The sequence below is a fragment of the Phoca vitulina genome, unplaced genomic scaffold (genome assembly GCF_004348235.1).
Source record: "Phoca vitulina isolate PV1807 unplaced genomic scaffold, GSC_HSeal_1.0 scaffold18, whole genome shotgun sequence".
In the NCBI taxonomy this organism is placed as follows: domain Eukaryota; kingdom Metazoa; phylum Chordata; class Mammalia; order Carnivora; family Phocidae; genus Phoca; species Phoca vitulina.
Window position 1 is genome coordinate 35,221,903 of NW_022589721.1, and position 20,625 is coordinate 35,242,527.

Below are 20,625 nucleotides of genomic sequence, written 5' to 3' on the forward strand. Positions count from 1 at the left end.
TTTTTTGGGACACATTTAGTGAAAATATTAAATATTTGCAATATAAATTACAGATAAGAGGCTCATATGCTTCATATACAAATTTGAGCAAAAAACCAAACAAAAGTACTATAAAAAAATGGGAAAAAGAGATGTCCCATGAATCCTGGCATCAGACATAAAACCCAAGCTGTACTGAGAGCCGTGTCCCCCACCCCAAGCGCTGTCCAAGGGAGGCTGTGGGCAGCTGGGCACAGCACACGGGCTCCGTGGAGGGCATGTGGCAGCCAGCCCTACGACCCTGTGGCCCCTCGCCTGAATTCACCTGAAGACACACCTCCAACAACACAAAATCACAAAGCACAGGCTTTCTGCTGTAGCGTCCCTCGTAACTGTACAATACTGGAAACTACCAACACGTCCAACACGAGACTGGCCGAATACTATGGCATCCATGCTGTCAAGGAGGGTGGTCTCTGAGGGGGCCCTCACAAACAAACACAGGAGGGAGGCCAGAAAAACTACCTGCAAGAGGTGTGTGGGGGCACAGAGGTCTGAATGTACCTGATGCAACTGTGTCTTTTGGAAGCATGTTAATTGTCGACATGTTTAAAAACAAATGAAGTGAGTAAGGAAAGGGAGAATGAATGGAACAGATGACCCTACTGTATTTCAATGACCAGCATGACCCCAACAAAGGGGAGAAGGAGCCACGCCAAGTGAGAGCGGGACTAGACTCCATACTCCTGCTCTTGAGCAGAGTGCACGTGGCAGCTGGGGTCCAAGGAAATCCTGAACGTTTTTTAGCATTATATATACATTTTTGTAACGGAATGGATGAAGCAACTCTGAAACAATTTTTGGGTATGTTATCAGATGAGCAAACGAGTAAATGTGCCAATGCTCTTGGGAGCAGGGTCTCCCTGATCAAAAGAGGGTAAGGCTGTGGAACAGGAGAAGGAAGTGCAGGCCTGCTGGGAATGGGCTGGAGCTGGGGACACTGGTGTGAACTCAGCATGTGTACTGGGTACAGGCGCGTGGTCACATGCACACTCGTGCACACCTTTTCTGGCCTGCCTACAGGGCCAAGAGTCAAACAACGCCAGAGTCTCGAGCATGCCGAGCCCCCGGACAGGCCCTCCAATGCCTGTCTTCCCCGGGGGCGGAGGAGGTGGGGACCAGGGCTGCTTAGAGAAACAGCTGCCTCCAAGCGGGGCTGCAGCACAAGATACGCCTGGAACCAGAGGGAAGGGGCATCCAAGAGTCACGGGCACACGGGGGAAGGAACCCCTCACCGGCCCAATCTGGGACAATGCCAGCACCACAGTAATTAGGAGCAGGAATTAACCACAAACCATGTAAAGCAGAAAGGAATTTATGAGTATGCACTGAGAAGGAACAGATGCAAGCATGAGCCGGGAGAAGGGGGCTCTAGTTCCCGCGGGTGCTGTGTGCCGACTGGTGGGTGCGGAAGGGATGCTGTAGTTGGGAAGCCGGTGCTCCCAGGAAAGACCGGACTGTGTCAGAAACAAGCAGAACACCCAAACCAGTGAAGAGCAGGTAGGTGGACGTGCACCTGCAGAGGGGAGACTCTGAGAAGGGTAAGACACACTGTGCAGCATTCTGCTAAGAAACCCTCAAATCCAAACCAAGTTCTCCATTTAAAAAAGGGTCACTGTTGGGGCGCCTGGGTGGCTCAGTGGGTGGAGTGTCTGCCTTCGGCTCAGGTCATGATCCCAGGGTCCTGGGATCGAGCCCCGCATCGGGCTCCCTGCTCCACAGGAAGCCTGCTTCTCCCTCTGCCGCTCCCCCTGCTTGTGTTCCCTCTCTCGCTGTGTCTCTCTCTGTCAAATAAATAAAATCATTAAAAAATAAAAAAATAATTAAAAAAAGGGCCACTATTGCCTTAAAGAGTGTCGATGTTGCAAAAGGCAGAGAGAGGACGGCTGTGGGAGGAGCGTGGAAGAGCATGGGCTGGGTGGCGTGAGCATGTGCAGGAGGGCTGGGAGACGTGGGGACGGCTGACAGGAAGCGGCGGCCGAAGCAGGACTGTGAGGCAGACGAGACAGGAGACTTGCCCCCGCCCAGATTCACTCACAGCGACGTCTCTCCTGGGCAAGCCCCCGGAGACTCGGAGAGACAGCCCTGTGTGAAGGGAGGGGAGGTACACACAGAGGCCACGAGGGTGAATCAGGGCAAGGGGACGCAAGTGTTCAGTGCAGCGTTTCTGCTCTTGCAAGTTTCCTGTAAATATGGAATTATTTCCAAGTAGAGCTAAAAATATGAAAAATAAAAATGATGAACTATGGCCACCTGCCTTGCTGTGGATTGATGCCCAGAGCAGGCATGTGGAGTTGGGTCCAGCCACGGGCCTGCAGGGTACCCAAGGCCACCTGCATGAGAAGCCCCTCGTCTGTGGCAGGAAGCAGGGCCACACCTGGGGACGGGGCTTCCCCAGGAGGACATCCAATTCAGAAGCAAGCACAGATCATGCCTGAAAGCTGCCAGTCCTGCTGGGTGCAGGTGGGACAACGACTCACCCCCACCCCACAGGTGATGAACAGCAGCCATTCCTTCTCTGAAAGGGAGGCAGCCAGTCCTTTGTTAACTCAGCCACACAGACGCCTCTCCTTACCTCGTGCTTGATCCTGAAATCCGGGGCTCTTGCACACCAGCGTCATGGCTCTCACATTCATAATCCCGTGTCTGGGACATCGCAGTCTTTTCCTGAGGACCCAGGTGGACAGAAGTCAGCGGCTCATCGGGACTCTCCCTCCAGTGTCAGTCAGGAAGGCACCGCCCTGTGAGAGAGCAAACATCTCTAAGCATATACATTCGGGAAACATCTTCTCCAGTACAGCCCCGTGCGTTGGTGAGAACAAGGAACACCCAGGCCCGAGCACAGTTTCTGTGCCCCCTGTGCCCGGCCCCCGAGCCCCGGCCCACGGAGAGCACCCACGCCCCTCACCAGCCGGCCCTGGGCAAGCGGCCCGCCGCCTCTCACACACAGTGTCCTCGGCTCTCTGATGGGGACAGCACCACCCACCTGGCACTGCTGTGGTAATGAGCCCCAAGAGCATGGCGGGGCCCACACAAGGACACGCTCACAGAGAACTGACCACGCCTAGGCTCACCTGATCTGTGACAATGAGTGGACTTTTCAAACATGGTGGTGTGCTGACTGGATGTACTCATGGAAAAAGATGACCCTGACCCCTGCCTCAGCCAGCCCACAGAACTCTGCTCTAGATGAACATCTAGACGAACGTCTGAAGAGTAAGACAACTAGGCTTTTAGAAAAAATGTACAAAATGTCTGTAGTCTTACAGTAGGTTCAGGTATCTTAATCAGACATAAAAAACCACTGACCACAAAGAAAAATAAATTGACCATAATAAAATTAAGAGCCCCTGTTTATCAAGACACCATTGAGTAAAAAGGCAAGTCTAGAATGGGAAATACCTGTTCTAGAGAACATGCACAATCCAGTACACATGCACACTTATGTCATCTGACAAAGGTAGCCCAGGACTATGCCGAGGACTCATACAAAATTCCTAGAAAAAGGCAGAAAATCCAGTAGAAAAATGGAGAAAAAAGACTTGAAAACACACTTTACAAAAAAACCAATATTTACGTGGCTAATAAACACATGGAAACATGCTCAACCTCTTTAGTCATCAGGGAAATGTTACGCAATGCACAGCATAATGGCTAATTATATTTTAATTACACTGACCAAAATGGCTAAAATGGGAAAGAAAACCCACCACGTGCTGGCAAGGGTATGGAGGCTCATCAGGGCTTCGGGAGATGGGTTAACCTGCTCAGGACCACAGTAGGCAGTACTCGCTAAAGCTGCACGTACCCCGGCCCCCACGGAGGGCTTCCCCTGACAGCGATTCAGTCTGGCAGAGGCCTGCACACAGCGTGCCCAGCAGCCCTGGTCACAACAGCCCACAGGGGAAACTGCCCAACGTTCATCACGGCAGAATGGACCACCCAAGCTCATGCAGGAGTCTCTCAGCAGAGCGTGAGAGTGCGAGGCCGAACACAATCGTATGCACATGAAGTTCACGATCAGGCAGTCAGCTCTGCTGTCAGAAATCAGGAGCCTCCAGGCAAGGTACTGAGGGGAAGGGCCCAAGTGGCAGTGCCATTCGGGGTTCAGCTTGGCGCCATTTATGCAAGTGGTTTATGAAAGCTCAGGAGCTTCACGCCCAGGCTCTCACACTTTTTTTTTTTTTTTTAAAGATTTTATTGATTTGTCAGAGAGAGAAAGAGAGAGAGAGAGAGCACAAGCAGGGGGAGGGGCAGAGGCAAAGGGAGAAGCAGACTCCCCGCTGAGCGGGGAGCCCGACTTGAGGCTCCATCCCATGACCCTGGGATCATGACCTGAGCCGAAGGCAGATGCTTAACCAACTGAGCCACCCAGGCGTCCCGTTCACACTTTTCTGTACACATGCGTCTCTTCAGGAGAAAGCCTGCAGAAATGAGCAAGAGAGTCACTGGGGACACTGTCCCCAACCCAGCTGGTACCAGGACAGAACCCTCCCCAGCAGAGACTGACCCACAGATCCCAACTATACTAGTCAAGGGGAAATAAAACAGATTCAAAGCCCCAGGTAGGGCACAGCTGGCCAGGGGCCCAAGGTGGGAGACTGCAGGCCAATCACATGCTTGTCTCCAAGGCCCAGAGAGATGGTGACACCAGAGGTCAACCTGACCGTGCTTGGCTCATGAGCTGGAGGAGATGCTCCCAGCCTTCTCCTTTCTGCCACTTGAATATCCATACAACCTTCATTTAAATACTTAAAACTATTGGGAATGCCGTTAAGAAAAAAAAAAAGAAGAAAGAAACTCTAAGTCCTTGTCTCTTTGAGTGAAAACAGGGGACCCTCTTATATGGCTTCAACATTTAATACTGAGCAGTGTTAGTAAAATTTTGAAAAACTAAAAATTATCTACCATATTCTGAAAGCAACTTATATCAACCACCTCCAGGTGTGTACCCCTTTCAGTCCTTGTCCCATCCTCCAAGGCTGGTCCAGAGCAGAAGGCACAGCGGTTACCTCTGTGGCATCTGACTGTTCCTCCGTGCTCCCGAGTCTACCCTTGCATCATTTCCTCCAGAAAGCCCTCTCCAATCTGGGACAGACACCATGTCTCTGACTCCAAATGCCCTGAGTCTGAAATCAGACAGTGCTATGTCCTCCCAATTTTGCTCATTTCTGAAATTGTTTTAATTATTCTAGCTCCTTTGCATTTCCTTATCAATTTCTTCTTGTACCATCTTTGTCTGGTTTCGCTATCAGGATAATACTATAACAAAACGAATCCTCTCAATTTTCTGGGAGTTTGTGTAGACTTGACGTTATCTGTTCCTCAATGTTTGGCAGAATACTACTGCAGCGCCATCTGGACACGTAGTTTTCTTTGTGGGAAGGTTTTTAATTACAATTTTAACTTGTTTGGTAGATTCAGAGCTAACCAGGTCTTAAACTCCTTCTTGAGTCACCTTCACTGGTTTTCTCTTTCAAGAAATTTGTCCATTTCATGCAAGTTGTCCGATTTATTGACACAAAGTTGTTACGCCATTCTCTTATTACCCTTTTAAGATCAGAATAATATGTAGTGATGCCACCTCTTTCATTCCTGATATTGGTAATTCATGCTCTTTTCACTCTTTCCCCTTATCTGGCTGGCCAGAGTTTGTCAATTTTACTAATCTTGTAAAAAAAAAAAAAAAAAAAAAGGTTTGGCTTCATCAGTTTTGTCTTTTCTGCTTTAATTTCCAGTTTGATCTGAATTATTTCCTTTCTTTCAGTCTTCTGGATTTATTTTGTGCTCCTTTTTTTAGTTTAAGGTAGGAATTGAGTGTTCTGCAACTTTTTAAAAAATTTCATTCTGAGTCAGGCATTTAGTGTTGTAAAGTCTACCTCCGAGCACAGCTTCTCTGGCATCCTGTAAATTTTGACCGTTTTCAATTTCATCCAATGTGAAAGCTTTCCAATTTCCCTTTTGATTTGTCCTTTGACTCATGGATTACAAGGAAGTATGTGATTTACTTTGCCAGTATTTTTATTGGTTTCTAACTTAATTCCATTTTTGTCAGAAAAACTTATGACACAGACAAATGATTTATCTTGGTAAACATTTCAAATGCATTGGCAAAGCGTGCTGTTGGGTGGAGTGCTCTATGAACGCCAACCAGGTCAGGCAGGCTGATTGTGCCAGTACTAATTCTGTTTACCCAGTTGTCCAATTACTCAGGGTACTTACAGCAGCGACTAGAACTGCAGATTGGTCCATTTCTCTTCGCAGTTCTATCAGTTTTTCTTTCATGTGTTTTGTAGCTCTGCTATTAGGTGAAGAAAGTTTATGTTGTCTTCTTGGTCAAGTAACCTCTTTATCATTATGAAACATCTCTGAAATCAGTATGTTTGATATTATTACAGCAACTCTGCTTTCTTTCCATTAGTGTTAGAATTGTACATCTTTTGGGGGCGCCTGGGTGGCTCAGTCGTTAAGCGTCTGCCTTCGGCTCAGGTCATGATCCCAGGGTCCTGGGATCGAGCCCCGCATCGGGCTCCCTGCTCCGCGGGAAGCCTGCTTCTCCCTCTCCCACTCCCCCTGCTTGCGTTCCCTCTCTCGCTGTATCTATCTCTGTCCAATGAATAAATAAAATCTTTAAAAAAAAATTACATATAAAAAAAAGAATTGTACATTTTTTGCCTTCCTTTTAACCTATTTGTGTCTTTGTATTTAAAGTGAGTTTCTTGTAGCCAGCATATATTTGGGTACTGCTTTTTCATGCTGACAAATTCTGCCTTTTATAATGATTTACTTGAGAGAGCGAGCGAGCAAGCACACGTGAGTGGGGGGAGGTGCAGAGGGAGAGAATCTCAAGCAGACTCCCCGCTGACTGCGGAGCCCAACGTAGGGCTCGATCCCACGACCCTGAGATCAGTAACTGAGCCGAAATCAAGACTCGGACTCAACCGACTGAGCCTCCAAGGCACCCCAACTTCTGCCTTTTAATTGGGTGTTTAAACCATCTAGATTTGTGATTGTTGACATGGTTAGGTTGAAATCTACCATTTTGTTACTTTTTAAAGTTTGTCCCATCTGTTCTTTGTTCCCCCTTTCCTCTTTTTTGCCTCCTTTTGGATTAGGTATTTTATGTGATTCAATTTTATCTTGACTGTTAATTTATCAGCTGTATGTAATTTATTGTTTTGCTATTTTAGTAGATGTTTTGGGGTTTATAGTGTCCATATTTAATTTATCATAATCTGCCTTCAAGGGAAATCATACCACTGGAAGTACATGAGTTTGCCATTTTTCCTGTCCTGGGCCTCGTGCCATTCTTGTCATATATTTTACTCTATATATGTTATAACCACCCCCCCACTCTTACTACTTTTATTTAAATAATTATCTTTTAGAGATTTGAGTAGTAAGACAGTATATATGTATCTATATTTAGCCATGTGGCTACAGTTTCCAAGGATCTTCATTCTTTTGGGTAGATCCAGATTTCCACATGGTTTCATTTCTCTGCAGCCTGAAGCCTTTACTGCAGTTCCTGCCACATTGCTTGCATTGCAGGTCTGCTGGTGATGAATTCTTTCAGCTTCTGTACACCTGAATAGCTTCATTTCACAATGTATTTCCACTGGTACAGAGTTCCAGGCTGGCTGCTCCCGGCCTCCTCACCCACACTTAACAAAGAGAAATCTGCCATCATCTGCAACGTTGCCCCTCTGTATGTAATAGGTCTTGTTTTTCTGGCTGCTTTTAAGAGTTTTCTCTTCATCACTGGTTTTGAGCAATTTGATTATGATGTACCTTGTGTAACTGTATCTGTGTTTCTTGTGTTTAGGGTTTGTTAAGATTGTTTAGGTTTATAGTTTTCATCAAATTGGAAAGCATTTCAGCCATTATTGATTCAGATAGTTTTTCTGCACCCTTTCCTTCCCATTGGGAACTACAATTATACAAGTACTAGTCTCTGCCAGGTGTCCCACAGCTCAGTCCTGCTCTTCTGTTTATTTAAGAGTACTTTTCCTCTCCTTGTTTCAGTTTGGATAGTTCTTACTGCTCTGTCTTCAAGTTCACTGAGCTTTTCTTCTGCAATATCTAATCTGCTGTTAATCCCAGCCAGTATATTTTGCATTCAGACATTTTAGTTTAGTTTTTTTTTTTTTAAGATTTTATTTATTTGTCAGGGGGAAAGAGAGAGGGTGCACAAGCAGGGGGAGCAGCAGAGGGAGAAGCAGGCTCCCTGCTGAGCAGGGAGCCTGATGTGGGACTCGATCCCAGCACCCTGGGATCATGACCCGAGCCGAATGCAGACGCCTAACTGACTGAGCCACCCAGGTATCAGCACCCTCATTTTAGTTTCAACTCTGTAAGTTTAATTTAGATCTTTTTGCAGTTCACTCTCTTTACCATGTCTCTCAATGTGTTCAGTGTTTTTCCTTTAGCTTTTTGAACACATGGAATATATTATAATAATGTTTGAATTCCTCTAAGTATTCTGGAGCTTTGTCTTGGGATATGGTTACTTGGAAACTGTGTGAAACCTTTGGTTCTTGCTTCTAGCATTGGGTAGGGGCACCAGAGCAGTAGTTATTTTATAGCTAATTACTCACCACTGAGTAGTCTACCCAGTGCCCTGTGAATTATGAAGGTTTGGTCAGCCTCATGACATGGCACCCCTCGCAGTGTTCTTAAGAGTTCTGAGCACCATTCCCTCTAACACTTCTGCGGGACTCTCCCTGTCTCTGATAGCTTCTTCACACCCACGTGCTGACCGGCACTCTGTAGGAAACTAATGGTACTGTCCCACCCACAAGCCCCTGCTTGCAGCATTCTATTCTGCTGCTCTCCCCTGCAAACCCCATCGCCCTGGCCAACCCAGACTCTAAGCTCCATCTCCTCAACTCAGGGGCTCTGCCAGACTCTGCAACACAACCTGGAAACTCCCCACATGCAGGGAGCTGGGAAATCATGGACTCACCCGGTTTGATTCTCATCTAACAGGAATCAGCGTACTTTGTCATCTCATACCCCAAATTTAGAAAACCAGGGTTTCATTATTATTGTCCAACTTTTTATTAGTTCCTTGTGAGAGCGTAAATATGATCGCTGTTACTCTATCTTGTGAACAGGAGGAAGTCCAAGTACTTTTGCTTATTGCATAATTACACAAATAAAGCATTACAACTGTGATATTTAATTTCCCTCTCTCACCAGAGGGTAAGCAACATGAGGGCAGAGGTATTTGTTTTGTTAACCACTGCATCCTTGACACAGAGTAATCAAACATTTACTGAATAAACACACTCCTTAATCCCTTGGAATTTATCTTGGCATACTGTATAACTAAGGACTTAAAATGTTTGTTCTAGGCTATGCAATGCAGGATTCCAAATATATGACAGTCCTGAAAACACAAAACTATAATAATGGTACAAAGACTGTGGCTATCAGTGATTCAGGGGAGGGAGGAAGGTTGAATGGTGGCCACAGGGGATTTTTTTAGGGTGGTGAAACTATTCAGTATGATACTGCCATTATGGATATCTGATACTATGCATTTGTCAAAGCCATGGAAATTTACAGCAAAAAGAGTGAACTTCAATGTACGCATGTTTAAAAGAAAATAATTTAGGAGGTCAAGGGTTCTCAAGACGCAGTGCAGCACAGGACAAAACAATCTACCTGTATTGCAAAGGAGAGACTGGAGGGAAAGATGCTGACCTGAATAACTTTATTTTTTTTTTAAGATTTATTTATTTGAGAGAGAGCACACACAAGTGTGGGGAGGGGCAGAGGGAGAGAATCTTCAAGCAGACTCCCCACTGAGTGTGGAGCCTGTCATGGAGGCTGATCCCACGACCCTGAGATCATGACCTGAGCTGAAACCAGGAGTCGGATGCTCAACTGACTGAGCCACCCAGGCGCCCCTGACCTGAGTAACTTTAGAAATAAAAGCTAGGATATAAGATTCATGGAAAAGGAACTGCATATAGGCACTATCTCTAGTTGATAAAGTCACTTCCCAGGAGTATGAGTCTCTAATTTTGATACCACTACACATGTACACGGGAACTGAACATTTCAGCAAAAGCATGAAGAGGAGGTTGGGATGACCCATGTGGTGATGAATTAGGGGAGACAAGAGTCAGAACTCATGTTCAGTGTACAACACATACAGATAGCTACACTAGGAGAGATCTGTGCGTGTGTGGGGGGGTGTATCCACACACAGGTCGGTGTGCACACACAGCTACACCTGGAGAGATCTCTGCTGTGTGTGAGCGTGCACATCAGGTCGGTGTGCACACACGGACGGCCATGCCTGGAGAGCTGTGTGTGCACTCACGTACACTGGTCAGTATATACGCACACACAGCGATGCCTGGAGAGGTGTGGTGTGTACACACGTGTACACAGGTCCGTGTGCACACACACAGACTTCCTGGCTCTGTCAGCTGAGAGGACCTAGAAGCAACAACAGCCCACAGCGAGGATCATACCCAGTGCCCAGCTCTTGGCTCTAACAGCATTCTCCAATAAAAGGACCCAGGAATCCTTGGAGAATGGCTGAAATCACTGGGGCAGGAAAAGGACAAGATGAGTCTGTAGGATCCCACTGAGGCAATAAAGAACAAAGAGCTAAAACAAAAAGCCCACAATGATGGAGTCTGGCAAAGGGCGGACAGAGCTCTCAATGACCAAAGCTGAAGCAATGGGGGGGGGGGGGCATTCCTATTAGATGATAACCCAAAGTATAAAAAAATATCCGTAAGTCCAGACTGATATAAATAAATGACCAAATAAATAAGTGGGGAAAATGGACAAATCTCCCCTGCAAAAGAAGTATGGGTAGATACTCTGCCTCCAGGTACAGGACCTTCCTTCCAAAGCTGGAAGGCAGACACACCTCCGCCAGGTGGGCGCCCATCCTGAAGCCAAGCTGGCTCAGAACAAAGTCTTGGAGAGCATTTCTTCACCCCTTACCTTGCTGCCTTTGCTGCACTGCCTTCCAGAGCAGAGGACGAGGCGGGCGGGACAATGGACTCCGTTCATTCACCAGGTCCTCTTCTGCCGCTGGTCATTTCACATCCACTTTGTCCAGAAACGTGATGCGCCCTCTGCATGTGCAAAGCCGGCCTTCCTTTCCTCCCAGGAGGCCTTGCCTCGCTTGTCCCGTGTACCCTGGATGCCATCGCTCCTCGGGACTCCCCACATGGAGCCTCCCCGCAGCCTTCTGGCACAGGCATCTTCTCTCTGACCACTTTTCTGTTTAGTTCTCTCTACGCAGCACAATCTTTCCAAGCAGCCTGTCCTCTGGAGGACGAATTCTTCTTCAGCAGAGTCCAACCCGTCATCTGCTGTTGTTGCTAATGGGGCCGTCGTGTTGGTCATGGGTTGTCTTTAATTTCCTTCCTCAGCTCTGCCAGCCCACTTCCCATTCTGCTCTCTTTTCTTTGAGCTCTTTTCTTTTTATGTATTTTAAATTTTCTATTTTTTAGTATACAGAAAATATTCTGCCTAAACTTTCTATCTGCTAATCTTTCTGTTTTCTTCACCCACAGTTTAACTGTGCTTGTTCCCTCCTTTCTTTCCTTCCTTAGTCTCTACATAAAGGTCCACGTTGTTTCCTGATTATTGCTCATCTTTAAACAAGGAAAGGAACAGCCTCAAGCCTGTGTGTCATTCCAGAATGCTCTATTGCCAATTTTTTTTTTACAGGCTCTGCCCTGGAAATGAGTTTCTGGTATTAGGACATTTTTTGTTTGCAAGTGACAGAAATCTAACTCAAACTAAAAGCAGAGAGATCTGCACCCTTGCCTAACAGGGCTGTCTGCGTTGAGACCCTACAAATGCAGGGTTCCCAAGATGGCCTTGGGGCCAGCTCCTCTCAGCGCTCTGCTCAGGCTGGTCACCCTTCTGGGCACGTACCACACAGCAGCACCCCCTACCAGAAGTTTCTTCCCTGTGGTCTAACAAGAGAGGCTCCTGAAGGTTTCTGAGTGGCCAGTGGGGCGCCCGTTGTGCCTGGTGCCGTGGGTGGGCTGCACACGGAAGCCCCGCCTGCACTCCTTCAGGGCTCAGGGCAACAGCGTGTGCCTGCGAGGCTACTTCGTGGGCAGCCAAGGCCCAGGGGAGCCGAGGTCTCTCCCTGGTCCACAGTCGGTGGGAAACAAGACCTGAGGAGCCACGAGTGGTCAGCAGCCCCATGGTGAGTTGCAATGTGCCCTCTTCTTCCCCACTTCACCCCTGAAGAGCCTGGATCTTGTAGAAAATGCCAGCCGAACACCTGTGTCTGCGCCAGCTCGCCTCCCTCAGCACATGCTCCCACATGGGGTCCCCCCGCGGCCCACCAAACTACGGCCCGTCCTGTCACATCAATGCCGTCAGCGGTGTCCCTCAAACCCTCTTTGTGAAGGACGAGCTGTAAGCTGATCAGAGCTTTGGCTTTCACTCCTCTTCCCTGTCTGGCAACATCCTCCTCCGGCTACGGCTATTGCTTGGATTCACTGTAGATTAAATCTGGTTCTCTATCTTTCATTCTTTTTGTTCATTTCAGAGAGTTTCAGGGAGGGAAGTAGGATAAACAAGTCTTTAGTCAGCCATTGTCTTCAGAAGGCCCGAGTTCCATTCTCAATGCTGTTTTTAAGAAGTTTTCCAAGTTCTGAACAATGAGCGCGTCTCAGTTCATGTTCCGAGAGCTTGGCTCCAGGCTGGAGGCACGACAACCCATTCTCCACACACAGTGACCAGGACAGGCCGGCATCTCCCGCTTGCGCCTCCCGCATGGCTCTTCTCATCGACCCCGACCAACGGAGGGGCCGCCCTGTCACTGCTAAGAAACCGTGACCCGACCTGCCAGTCATGGCATCAACTTGTGGGTCAGGACCAGCTTTTCAAGCTTTTCTGGGAAAGGATGTCGGACCACAGCCCACACAGAAAGGACACTTGTTTGGAGCCACTTGGCTGCAGCACAGAATGCGTCTCTGAGGGTGGTGCTGCTAAGTACTTGGAAAGCTGCCTCCGGGGGACAGCACTTGGCTCCTGGCCGTGGGAGGCCACGTGACTGGCAGGCAGGACACATGGACACCCCTGCCCCTGCAGTCCTTGCCGTCGTGGGCTTGTCTCACCAACAAAACTGCACTGGGGCCCCTGGAGGACCCTTCAGAGAGAACAAAATGCGTATCACGCATACACGTGCCAGTGGTCAGAGCAGAGAAGCTGGCCTGCGACCACAGCCCGACGCCCCGGTCCTGCTTGCTCCCCAAGCCCTCCACACGCAGGGATGACCCCACTGGGCTCTGACAGGAATGAGGACAGATGTGAGAGGGCTTTGTGACAAATGGGGTGGTAGCTCTGGGTCCCACGGTCATCCCTCCAGAGCCCACGAGCTGGGGCGGCCACCGGTCACCAGGTGGTGGGAGACTCCACCCAACGGCCTCAGCGCCCTCCTGGCAGCTCAAGGACAGCACCAGGATGGAGGATGTAGAAGATGTCATTCTCATTACTTAAATCTTGATTGTTTAGGGGCACCTGGGTGGCTCAGTCGTTAAATGTCTGCCTTCGGCTCAGGTCGTGATCCAGGGGTCCTGGGATCGAGCCCCGCATTGGGCTCCCTGCTCAGCGGGAAGCCTGCTTCTCCCTCTCCCACTCCCCCTGCTCGTGTTCCCTCTCTCGCTGTGTCTCTGTCAAATAAGTAAATAAAATCTTTAAAAAAAAAAAAATCTTGATTGTTTAAAAATACACTAAACTAGGGGGTGCCTGGGTGGCTCAGTGGGGTACGCATCTGACTCTTGGTCTCAGCTCGGGTCTCAGTCTCAGGGTCGTGAGTTCAGGCCCCACGTTGGGCTCCTTGCTGGGCGTAGCGCCTACCGGACGCACACCAGCCAGCAGGGCCGACCTCGGGAGGCCAGGCTCGCCTCAGACCACAGACCCCTAGAAAACAGGGGAGCCATGCAGGAAATAAACCCCTACAAATACTGTAGGACAACTGGAAACAGAGAAGGGCAGCCAGCCGCCTGGCCCTCCGTGTGCGTGGGCACCGCTGCGCCGGGTCCCAGACCTGAAGGGGGCCTCGCCTCGCAGCGGCGCCATAAGAAAACGTCTTCTCACGCAGGCTGTTCCTCCACCTGCTTTTGTGTGTTCCATTTCTCCAGTTTTATGCTTTTGTCATCTGCACTTACTTTTAAAATAGTATTTCCAACAGAACAGAATGCTTTCGTTTCTATTAGTGGTCACAGCGGCATTCCTCAGAAAGTCCTGACACCTGTGCAGCTGCAGACCCCTGCTGCTTCCTGGGGCGACATTCGGCCTGTGCACCGGGGGGCAGCCAGGGCCCAGCCCCGCCGGCCCTGCTCCTCTCCTCTGCTTGGGGACTCTGTAGGGCCCTTAGGAGAGAGCTGACTTCTCAACTTATTCATGTGCATTCAGGAGTATGTAGGGGCAGCTGGAAAAGGGGGCTCCCAGCCCTGGGTCAGGGTGCTGTCCCAGCCCTACGTGTGAGCTCCCCACATGCTGTCCTGAGGCGCCGCCCACCTGCAACAGGTCACGACCTTGAGAAGGTCAGAGCAAGCGCACCTCTCAACAGCCCCCGGGCCTCCAGCTGGTACAAATGGAAAGCCAGCTCTCTCCCCTCTGCAGACGGCTGCCCCCTGCTCAGCCCGTCCCGGGAGCCAGACGGGGCAGGCCGCAGTCTGGTGACATGCTCTCCACGCGGAGAAATGGTGCCTGGTACTCACTGAAGGTGCCAGCGAGGCCTGTGTTTCCAGGGCCGCCCCCCACAGCCTGGACGATTGGGTCCTGCTCCTACTCGGTGCCTCGCAGCCTCGCCTCTGGAAGAGCCCCAGCACGGTGGGGACAGGGAGTATGTGCGGAAGACTCACGGTGAGGGGACAGCAGATGTCCTTGGCTGAGTTCTGGGCAGCTGCACGCACGTCCGCCCCCTGTGGACCCTTAACCACGTGGGGCTTGGCTGTCCTCCCCTCCACCTCAGGGGTCAGGTCCCGCCCAGTCCCTGCCCCACAGACGAGCCTGCACAGATGCTTAGAGCCGTGGGTGGGGCAGCTAGACGGCTGGTGGGCAGGGGCATACCCAGAACAGGACAAGATGCCGGCATCCGCACACCGTGTTGTGGGGGCGCCCCGAATCGCACTGCAGGCCTCCAGCCATCCCCCCACCCCCAAGGGCAGCTGCTCGCTCCTCTCCACCCCATACTGCGGGGAAAGTTCCAGGCATGAGTGGGCGACGAGGTTCTTGATTCCAACTTCCTACACAAGCCCTGGAACAGAAGACGCTCTGTGCCGGCTCCCGCTGGGGGCTGTTTGGAGAATGAGCCCCAGGAAGCTGCAATCTGCTCCTGGTGCCCAGCAACACTCCTCACTCCCAGCTCGGGCACCCCCGCCTGGCGTCCATGGGGCGGCCCCACACACGGGAGGGCGGGGCCGGGGGCAAGGTGGACCCACACACACGTTGCTCCTCCCTCCCTCGGGCACCCCTGCACCTGGCCCTGCCCCCAACCTCTCCAGGAACGACACGCCTACGTCGTGGAGGGGACGGTGACTGCGGAAGGCAGAGGCCATGGAAGTGATGGGGGTCCTGAGGCTTCCCACAGCCACAGCCACCAGAGGCGCCCTCGGGTTGGGGACACTAAACAGCACCCTCCATTCACTGGTTCTTGTCCAGACAGAAAATGCCAGACAGGGGCCACCTCCCAGGACGCTGCCCTGCCCCCGCCTGGCCTGTCCCCCTGGCGAGGGCACCCGGACGGCACTCAGAACCAAGCAGCCTGCACAGGGGACCCTGTCCCGCTCCGTGAGTCTGCGCTCTAGAACATAAGCCTGCCACCTCCCTTAGTGCTTTCCCCATCCCCCTGGCTGAAAGGCCAGCAGACATTCCTGAATGCCAAGTTTGCCAATTCCCATGAACAGATAAACCCACGCAGCTGAACAGAGCCCAGCAAAGAGGCAATTCACTTGGTGAAACAGAGCATTTCGCGAGTGGCCACAACGGGCCTGCATCTGTGGTGGGGAGGTTCCCACGGAACTGAGAGAACGATGAGCAGCATCAAGTTCTCAGGTCAGCTAAATCACATTTCAGAAATGGGAGTAAAATCAAGTCCTTTTCAGACACAGAAACAATAGCAAGACTGCCCACCCACAGGCCCCACAAGCATTAACTGCTGAAGAATGTTCCTGGGGGGTGGGCAGGAAGGCACTCGGAGACACTGACCACTGGCTAAAACATCGTCAAAGTGATAAAATGACATCCTGTCAAAACCATGACAGTTGGGCGCCTGGGTGGCTCAGTTGGTTAAGCGACTGCCTTCGGCTCAGGTCATGATCCTGGAGTCCCTGGATCGAGTCCCGCATCGGGCTCCCTGCTCGGCGGGGAGTCTGCTTCTCCCTCTGACCCTCCCCCCTCTCATGTGCTCTCTCTCTCTCATTCTCTCTGTCTCAAATAAATAAATAAAATCTTTAAAAAAAAAAAAAAAAACCATGACAGTTGATTCAGTGAACGAGAGTCATTCTCAGGCCCAAAAGGAGACCAGAGGTGCTGAGTGACCACGGACTTCCTTATTAGGAGGATTCAGAGTCAGCGTGCGATAAAATGTTAATCAAACGCCAGAGAAAACTTTTAATCTATCCAACAGAAAGCAGGATAGACAAACACTAGGAAAAGGATGTACGCAGAGAGGAGGACTTGAGCCCCGTACAGTGGCACACGGTGCCGGCCACCACCGGCAGCAGATCCCGCTGGGCGCGGCAGGGCCTGGGCCACACCCTCCGGCACGAGTGGGATCTCTGGGGCTCCTGCTGCCTCGGAGGGGGTCCCTTCCAGTTACTTGCTGGACGTTCCAGAAAACCGCAGATAAACTCGAGAAACATTTCACCAACTGTGACCATCAGAGGCTCCTTTCTGCCCAGTCCCAGTAACAGAAGCAAAAGCGACGTCCTGGAAGCAGAGGGGCCAGACTGAGCCGAGTGCCAGCTGACAGCACCTGGGAGAGGGAGTCGTGCTCTTGCCCCGGCACAGGGGAACCACTTGCAGCACCTACTGGAAATGCTTCCAGAGCGAAGACTTCCATTCTTGTCAGAATAATGAACCAGACCGCTTGCTCAACACTCTGAGACCAAACAAACAATAGTATGAGGGTTTTAAATGAGGTGAGTCACCTGCGTTCAGTTTTTAAGATGCCGGTATCCTTCCATCCAACGAAGGAAGAGCATTCGGTGGCCAAAACTCTTGTCGAGAACAACTTGAAAAGCAAAATAAATTTTTTTTCAAAGATCTACTTATTTGAGAGAGAGCATGTGGGGGCTCGGGGGGGGGCGGAAGAGGGAGAGAGGGAATCCCAAGCAGACTCCCTGCTGAGCCAGGAGCCCGACTTGGGGGGGGGGCTCAATCTCACGACCCTGAGATCATGACCTGAGCCAAAACCAAGAGTTGGATGCTCAACCGACTGTGCCACCCAGGCGCCCCTAAAATTTTTGTTAAGAAATCTATTTGAGGGGCGCCTGGGTGGCTCGGTCGTTAAGCGCCTGCCTTCGGCTCGGGTCATGATCCCAGGATTCTGGGATCGAGTCCCGCATCGAGCTCCCTGCTCGGCCAGGAGCCTGCTTCTCCCTCTCCTTGTGTTCCCACTCCCCCTGCTTGTGTTCCCTCTCTAGCTCTCTCTCTCTCTGTCAAATAAATAAAAAAATAAAATCTTTAAAAAAAAAAAAAAAGAAATCTATTTGAAGGCAAGGAAATGCTCCAGTGCAGGCAGAAGCCAAGGGGCCAAGAGCAAAGGAGACCATGGCGGGGAAAGGGAGCCTGCTCAAGGGGGCCTGGGCATCGAGGGTGGAGGCAAGCAGGAGCTGAGTGCCGGGAGCCTGTCCGGGCCACGCTGCTGTGCTGCTGGGACTCACAGGGCAGACCGTGAGCTTTAAGGTAACTGTGACTAATGGATTCAGGAAAACAGATCACAAGATTTAGAATTTCACCAAAGAAATGGAATCCAAAGGAAGGGCTCAAAGGCAAATTTGAGAGCTGGAAAATACAGAAACGGATGCCGGCCCCACTAGCCAGTTTAATGGTGGATGGACACAGCACAGACAGCCCTGCTCCCCTGGAAGAAAGGCCACACACTGGATCCACACAGAAGCACAGAGAGAAAGGGAAAGCTGAAGAGAAACAGAGACGCATGGAAAGACACCACAGCCCCAACAGGAGGTGCACAAAAAGACGGAAGCAACACCCGAAAACATGACAGCCGAGAACTTCCCCAAAATGACAAGAGACATGGAGCTGCCGTGAGCGCCACAGAGCGCACACAAAGAGCCACACCACAGAAGCAGGCAGACAAGAGCCACAGAGGCCCCCGAGTCTGCATCCAGGAGGCTGGCCACACTCAACCAGGGCGATCCCACCTCTCCTGGAACAGCAAGCCTAAGGACAGGCTGACAGACTACGTTACGATTGTTCTACCTGTTGCTTAGCTAAGCTTTCCAACCTTCCATTTAAAAGGCGGCCAGTCCTTCTAGGGAGATCCAAGTGCCCCCAGCCTCTCCCAGAAATCCACTCTCACTCCCCCCCATGGACACTGTCCTTACCCCGTTCCCTTTTCATTCTGCACCCACAGCACCACCCCTGATTCCTTTCTCCCGTCTCTCCCAGCATCTGGCTGCTCACCAAAAATCTGAAGTTCCTTCTGTCTCCCCACCCCTACCACACCAACCCCAAACTGCAAAAACGCCAGCTGATTTTAGTGGAGAATTAGCAATAATATGGGAAAGGGCTGGGAAATGCAAAGGAAACAGGGAGGACCTGCAGCCAGATTACCTGGGCAGGTATGCACCGTTACCGCTGCAGGGGTGGGGGGTGGGGGCACATTAGGAAGAAACAGGAGACTGAGTGAAGGGGGCGGGGAGCTGCAGCCCAGCCCCACCCAGCTAGCTCCTCATGTCCGCACACGATGCAGATGATGTGGAGGCTCCCAAATGGCAGGCACGGCAACAACATCAGAGAATTTGCAAAAAGGCTATAAGAACAGGCACAGGTCACCTCAGGTCTCACCCGTACTTCGGTGCACAATGCACTGTGCATAATGCCTGCCAGCCCTCTGCACCACCATCTTTAACCGAACTGCCCACGCCTATGGTTCAGAGGACCTAGCTGTCACACATCACAGTGCTAGTCCACACCCCAGGGATTAGCTTTCCCTATGTACTACCTTGTTTTGGTAAAGAACATCTCAGTCATTTCCAGAGAAAGGAGAATAGGGCAAATTCTGAGGCCTTTGATAGTCTCAATGGGTAAAAAACACTTCATTGGAAATCACCTTCCATCATAGTTTTTAACAGCGCTTCTTGGACTTCTAAATTCCAGAATTGCTACTAAGAAGGCCAAAGTCATCCTGATTCTTGATTCCCAAAGTGACCTGTTTCTCTCTCTCTGAAAGCGTCGAGAGTCTTCTGTTTGTCCTCAGTGTTCTAGAATTTCAGGGTGATGGGTCTGATTTCATACCCTGTGTTGGATATCTGATGGCTCTGCAGTGTTTTCTTGACTTCGTTGGTAACTTTCTGTCATGGGTGGTTCCTCTCTCCCGTCTCTGAAACTTCTGTTATCCAGGTGCTGGAATTCCCAGGCTGGTCCTTCAAATATTCTTCTCTCCTATTTCCCAGCTCTATGTTCTACTCTCTGAGAGACTTCCAACTTCACCTTGCAAACCTATGCTGCTGTTGCTCGGTCTCCCTGTTTCTGAAAAAAGGGTCATTATTTCATGCAATACTTGGATTTAGAGACACGGTTATCACTTTTCACATCTCATTCCTTTTAAAATCATTTTCCCGGGGCGCCTGGGTGGCACAGTCCGTTGAGTGTCCAACTCTTGATTTTGGCTCAGGTCATGGTCTCAGGGTCGTGGGACCGAGTCCCATGTCAGGCTCTGCACTGAGCACAGAGTCTCCTGGAGGATTCTCTCCATCCACTTCTGCCCCTCCCCCTGCTCATGCGCTCTCTCCCCAATAAATAAAATCTTCTAAAAAATAAATCATTTTCCTCCTTCTTGCAGTCAAATCTTTTAGAAGCATCTTTAATGAAGTTCTGTGGATAGTAAACTCACTATTTTGGCTTATCTGAAAAAGTCTTCATTTCACCTTTGTTCTTAAAAGATTGCCCATGTGCGTGGGCACCTCAAGAGACCTTTATGTAGGGGTCATTTATCTCTGGGATCTCTTTGGGCACAGCTCTCACAGAAATAATCTGGGGGTGCCTGGGTGGCTCAGTTGGTTAAGCGACTGCCTTCGGCTCAGGTCATGATCCCGGAGTCCTGGGATCGAGTCCCACATCGGGCTCCCGGCTCAGCGGGGAGCCTGCTTCTCCCTCTGACCCTCTCCCCTCTCATGCTGTTTCTCTCTCGCTCGCTAATAAATAAATAAATAAAATCTTTAAAAAAAAAAAAAAGAAAGAAATAATCTGGGAGGAGGTATCTGGAGGTTCCTAGCCACAGGACTGCGGGGACCGGACTCTATCCCAGGACCCTGGGATCATGACCCAAGGGGAAGGCAGATGCTTAACGGACTGAGCCCCCCGGGCGCCCCGAGCTAGCCTGCGGCATGGGGC

At 50.4% G+C, this 20,625-nt stretch overlaps 1 protein-coding gene across 8 annotated transcripts in view; it reads right to left on the reverse strand.

Annotated features, from left to right (window-relative positions):
• ARHGAP39 (Rho GTPase activating protein 39) overlaps window positions 1–20,625 on the reverse strand; it is an 89,815-nt gene that overhangs the window by 48,876 nt on the left and 20,314 nt on the right. For 6 of the 8 annotated variants that reach the window (XM_032415575.1, XM_032415573.1, XM_032415576.1 and 3 more), the window contains exon 2: window positions 2,615–2,780. In XM_032415575.1, coding sequence (XP_032271466.1) covers window positions 2,615–2,694 — 80 coding nt within the window. In that variant the 5' untranslated portion in view covers window positions 2,695–2,780. Of the gene's footprint in view, window positions 1–2,614; window positions 2,781–11,010; window positions 13,533–19,527; window positions 19,848–20,625 lie in introns of those variants that run through there. The other 2 variants (XM_032415574.1, XM_032415571.1) reach the window with 2 other exon arrangements.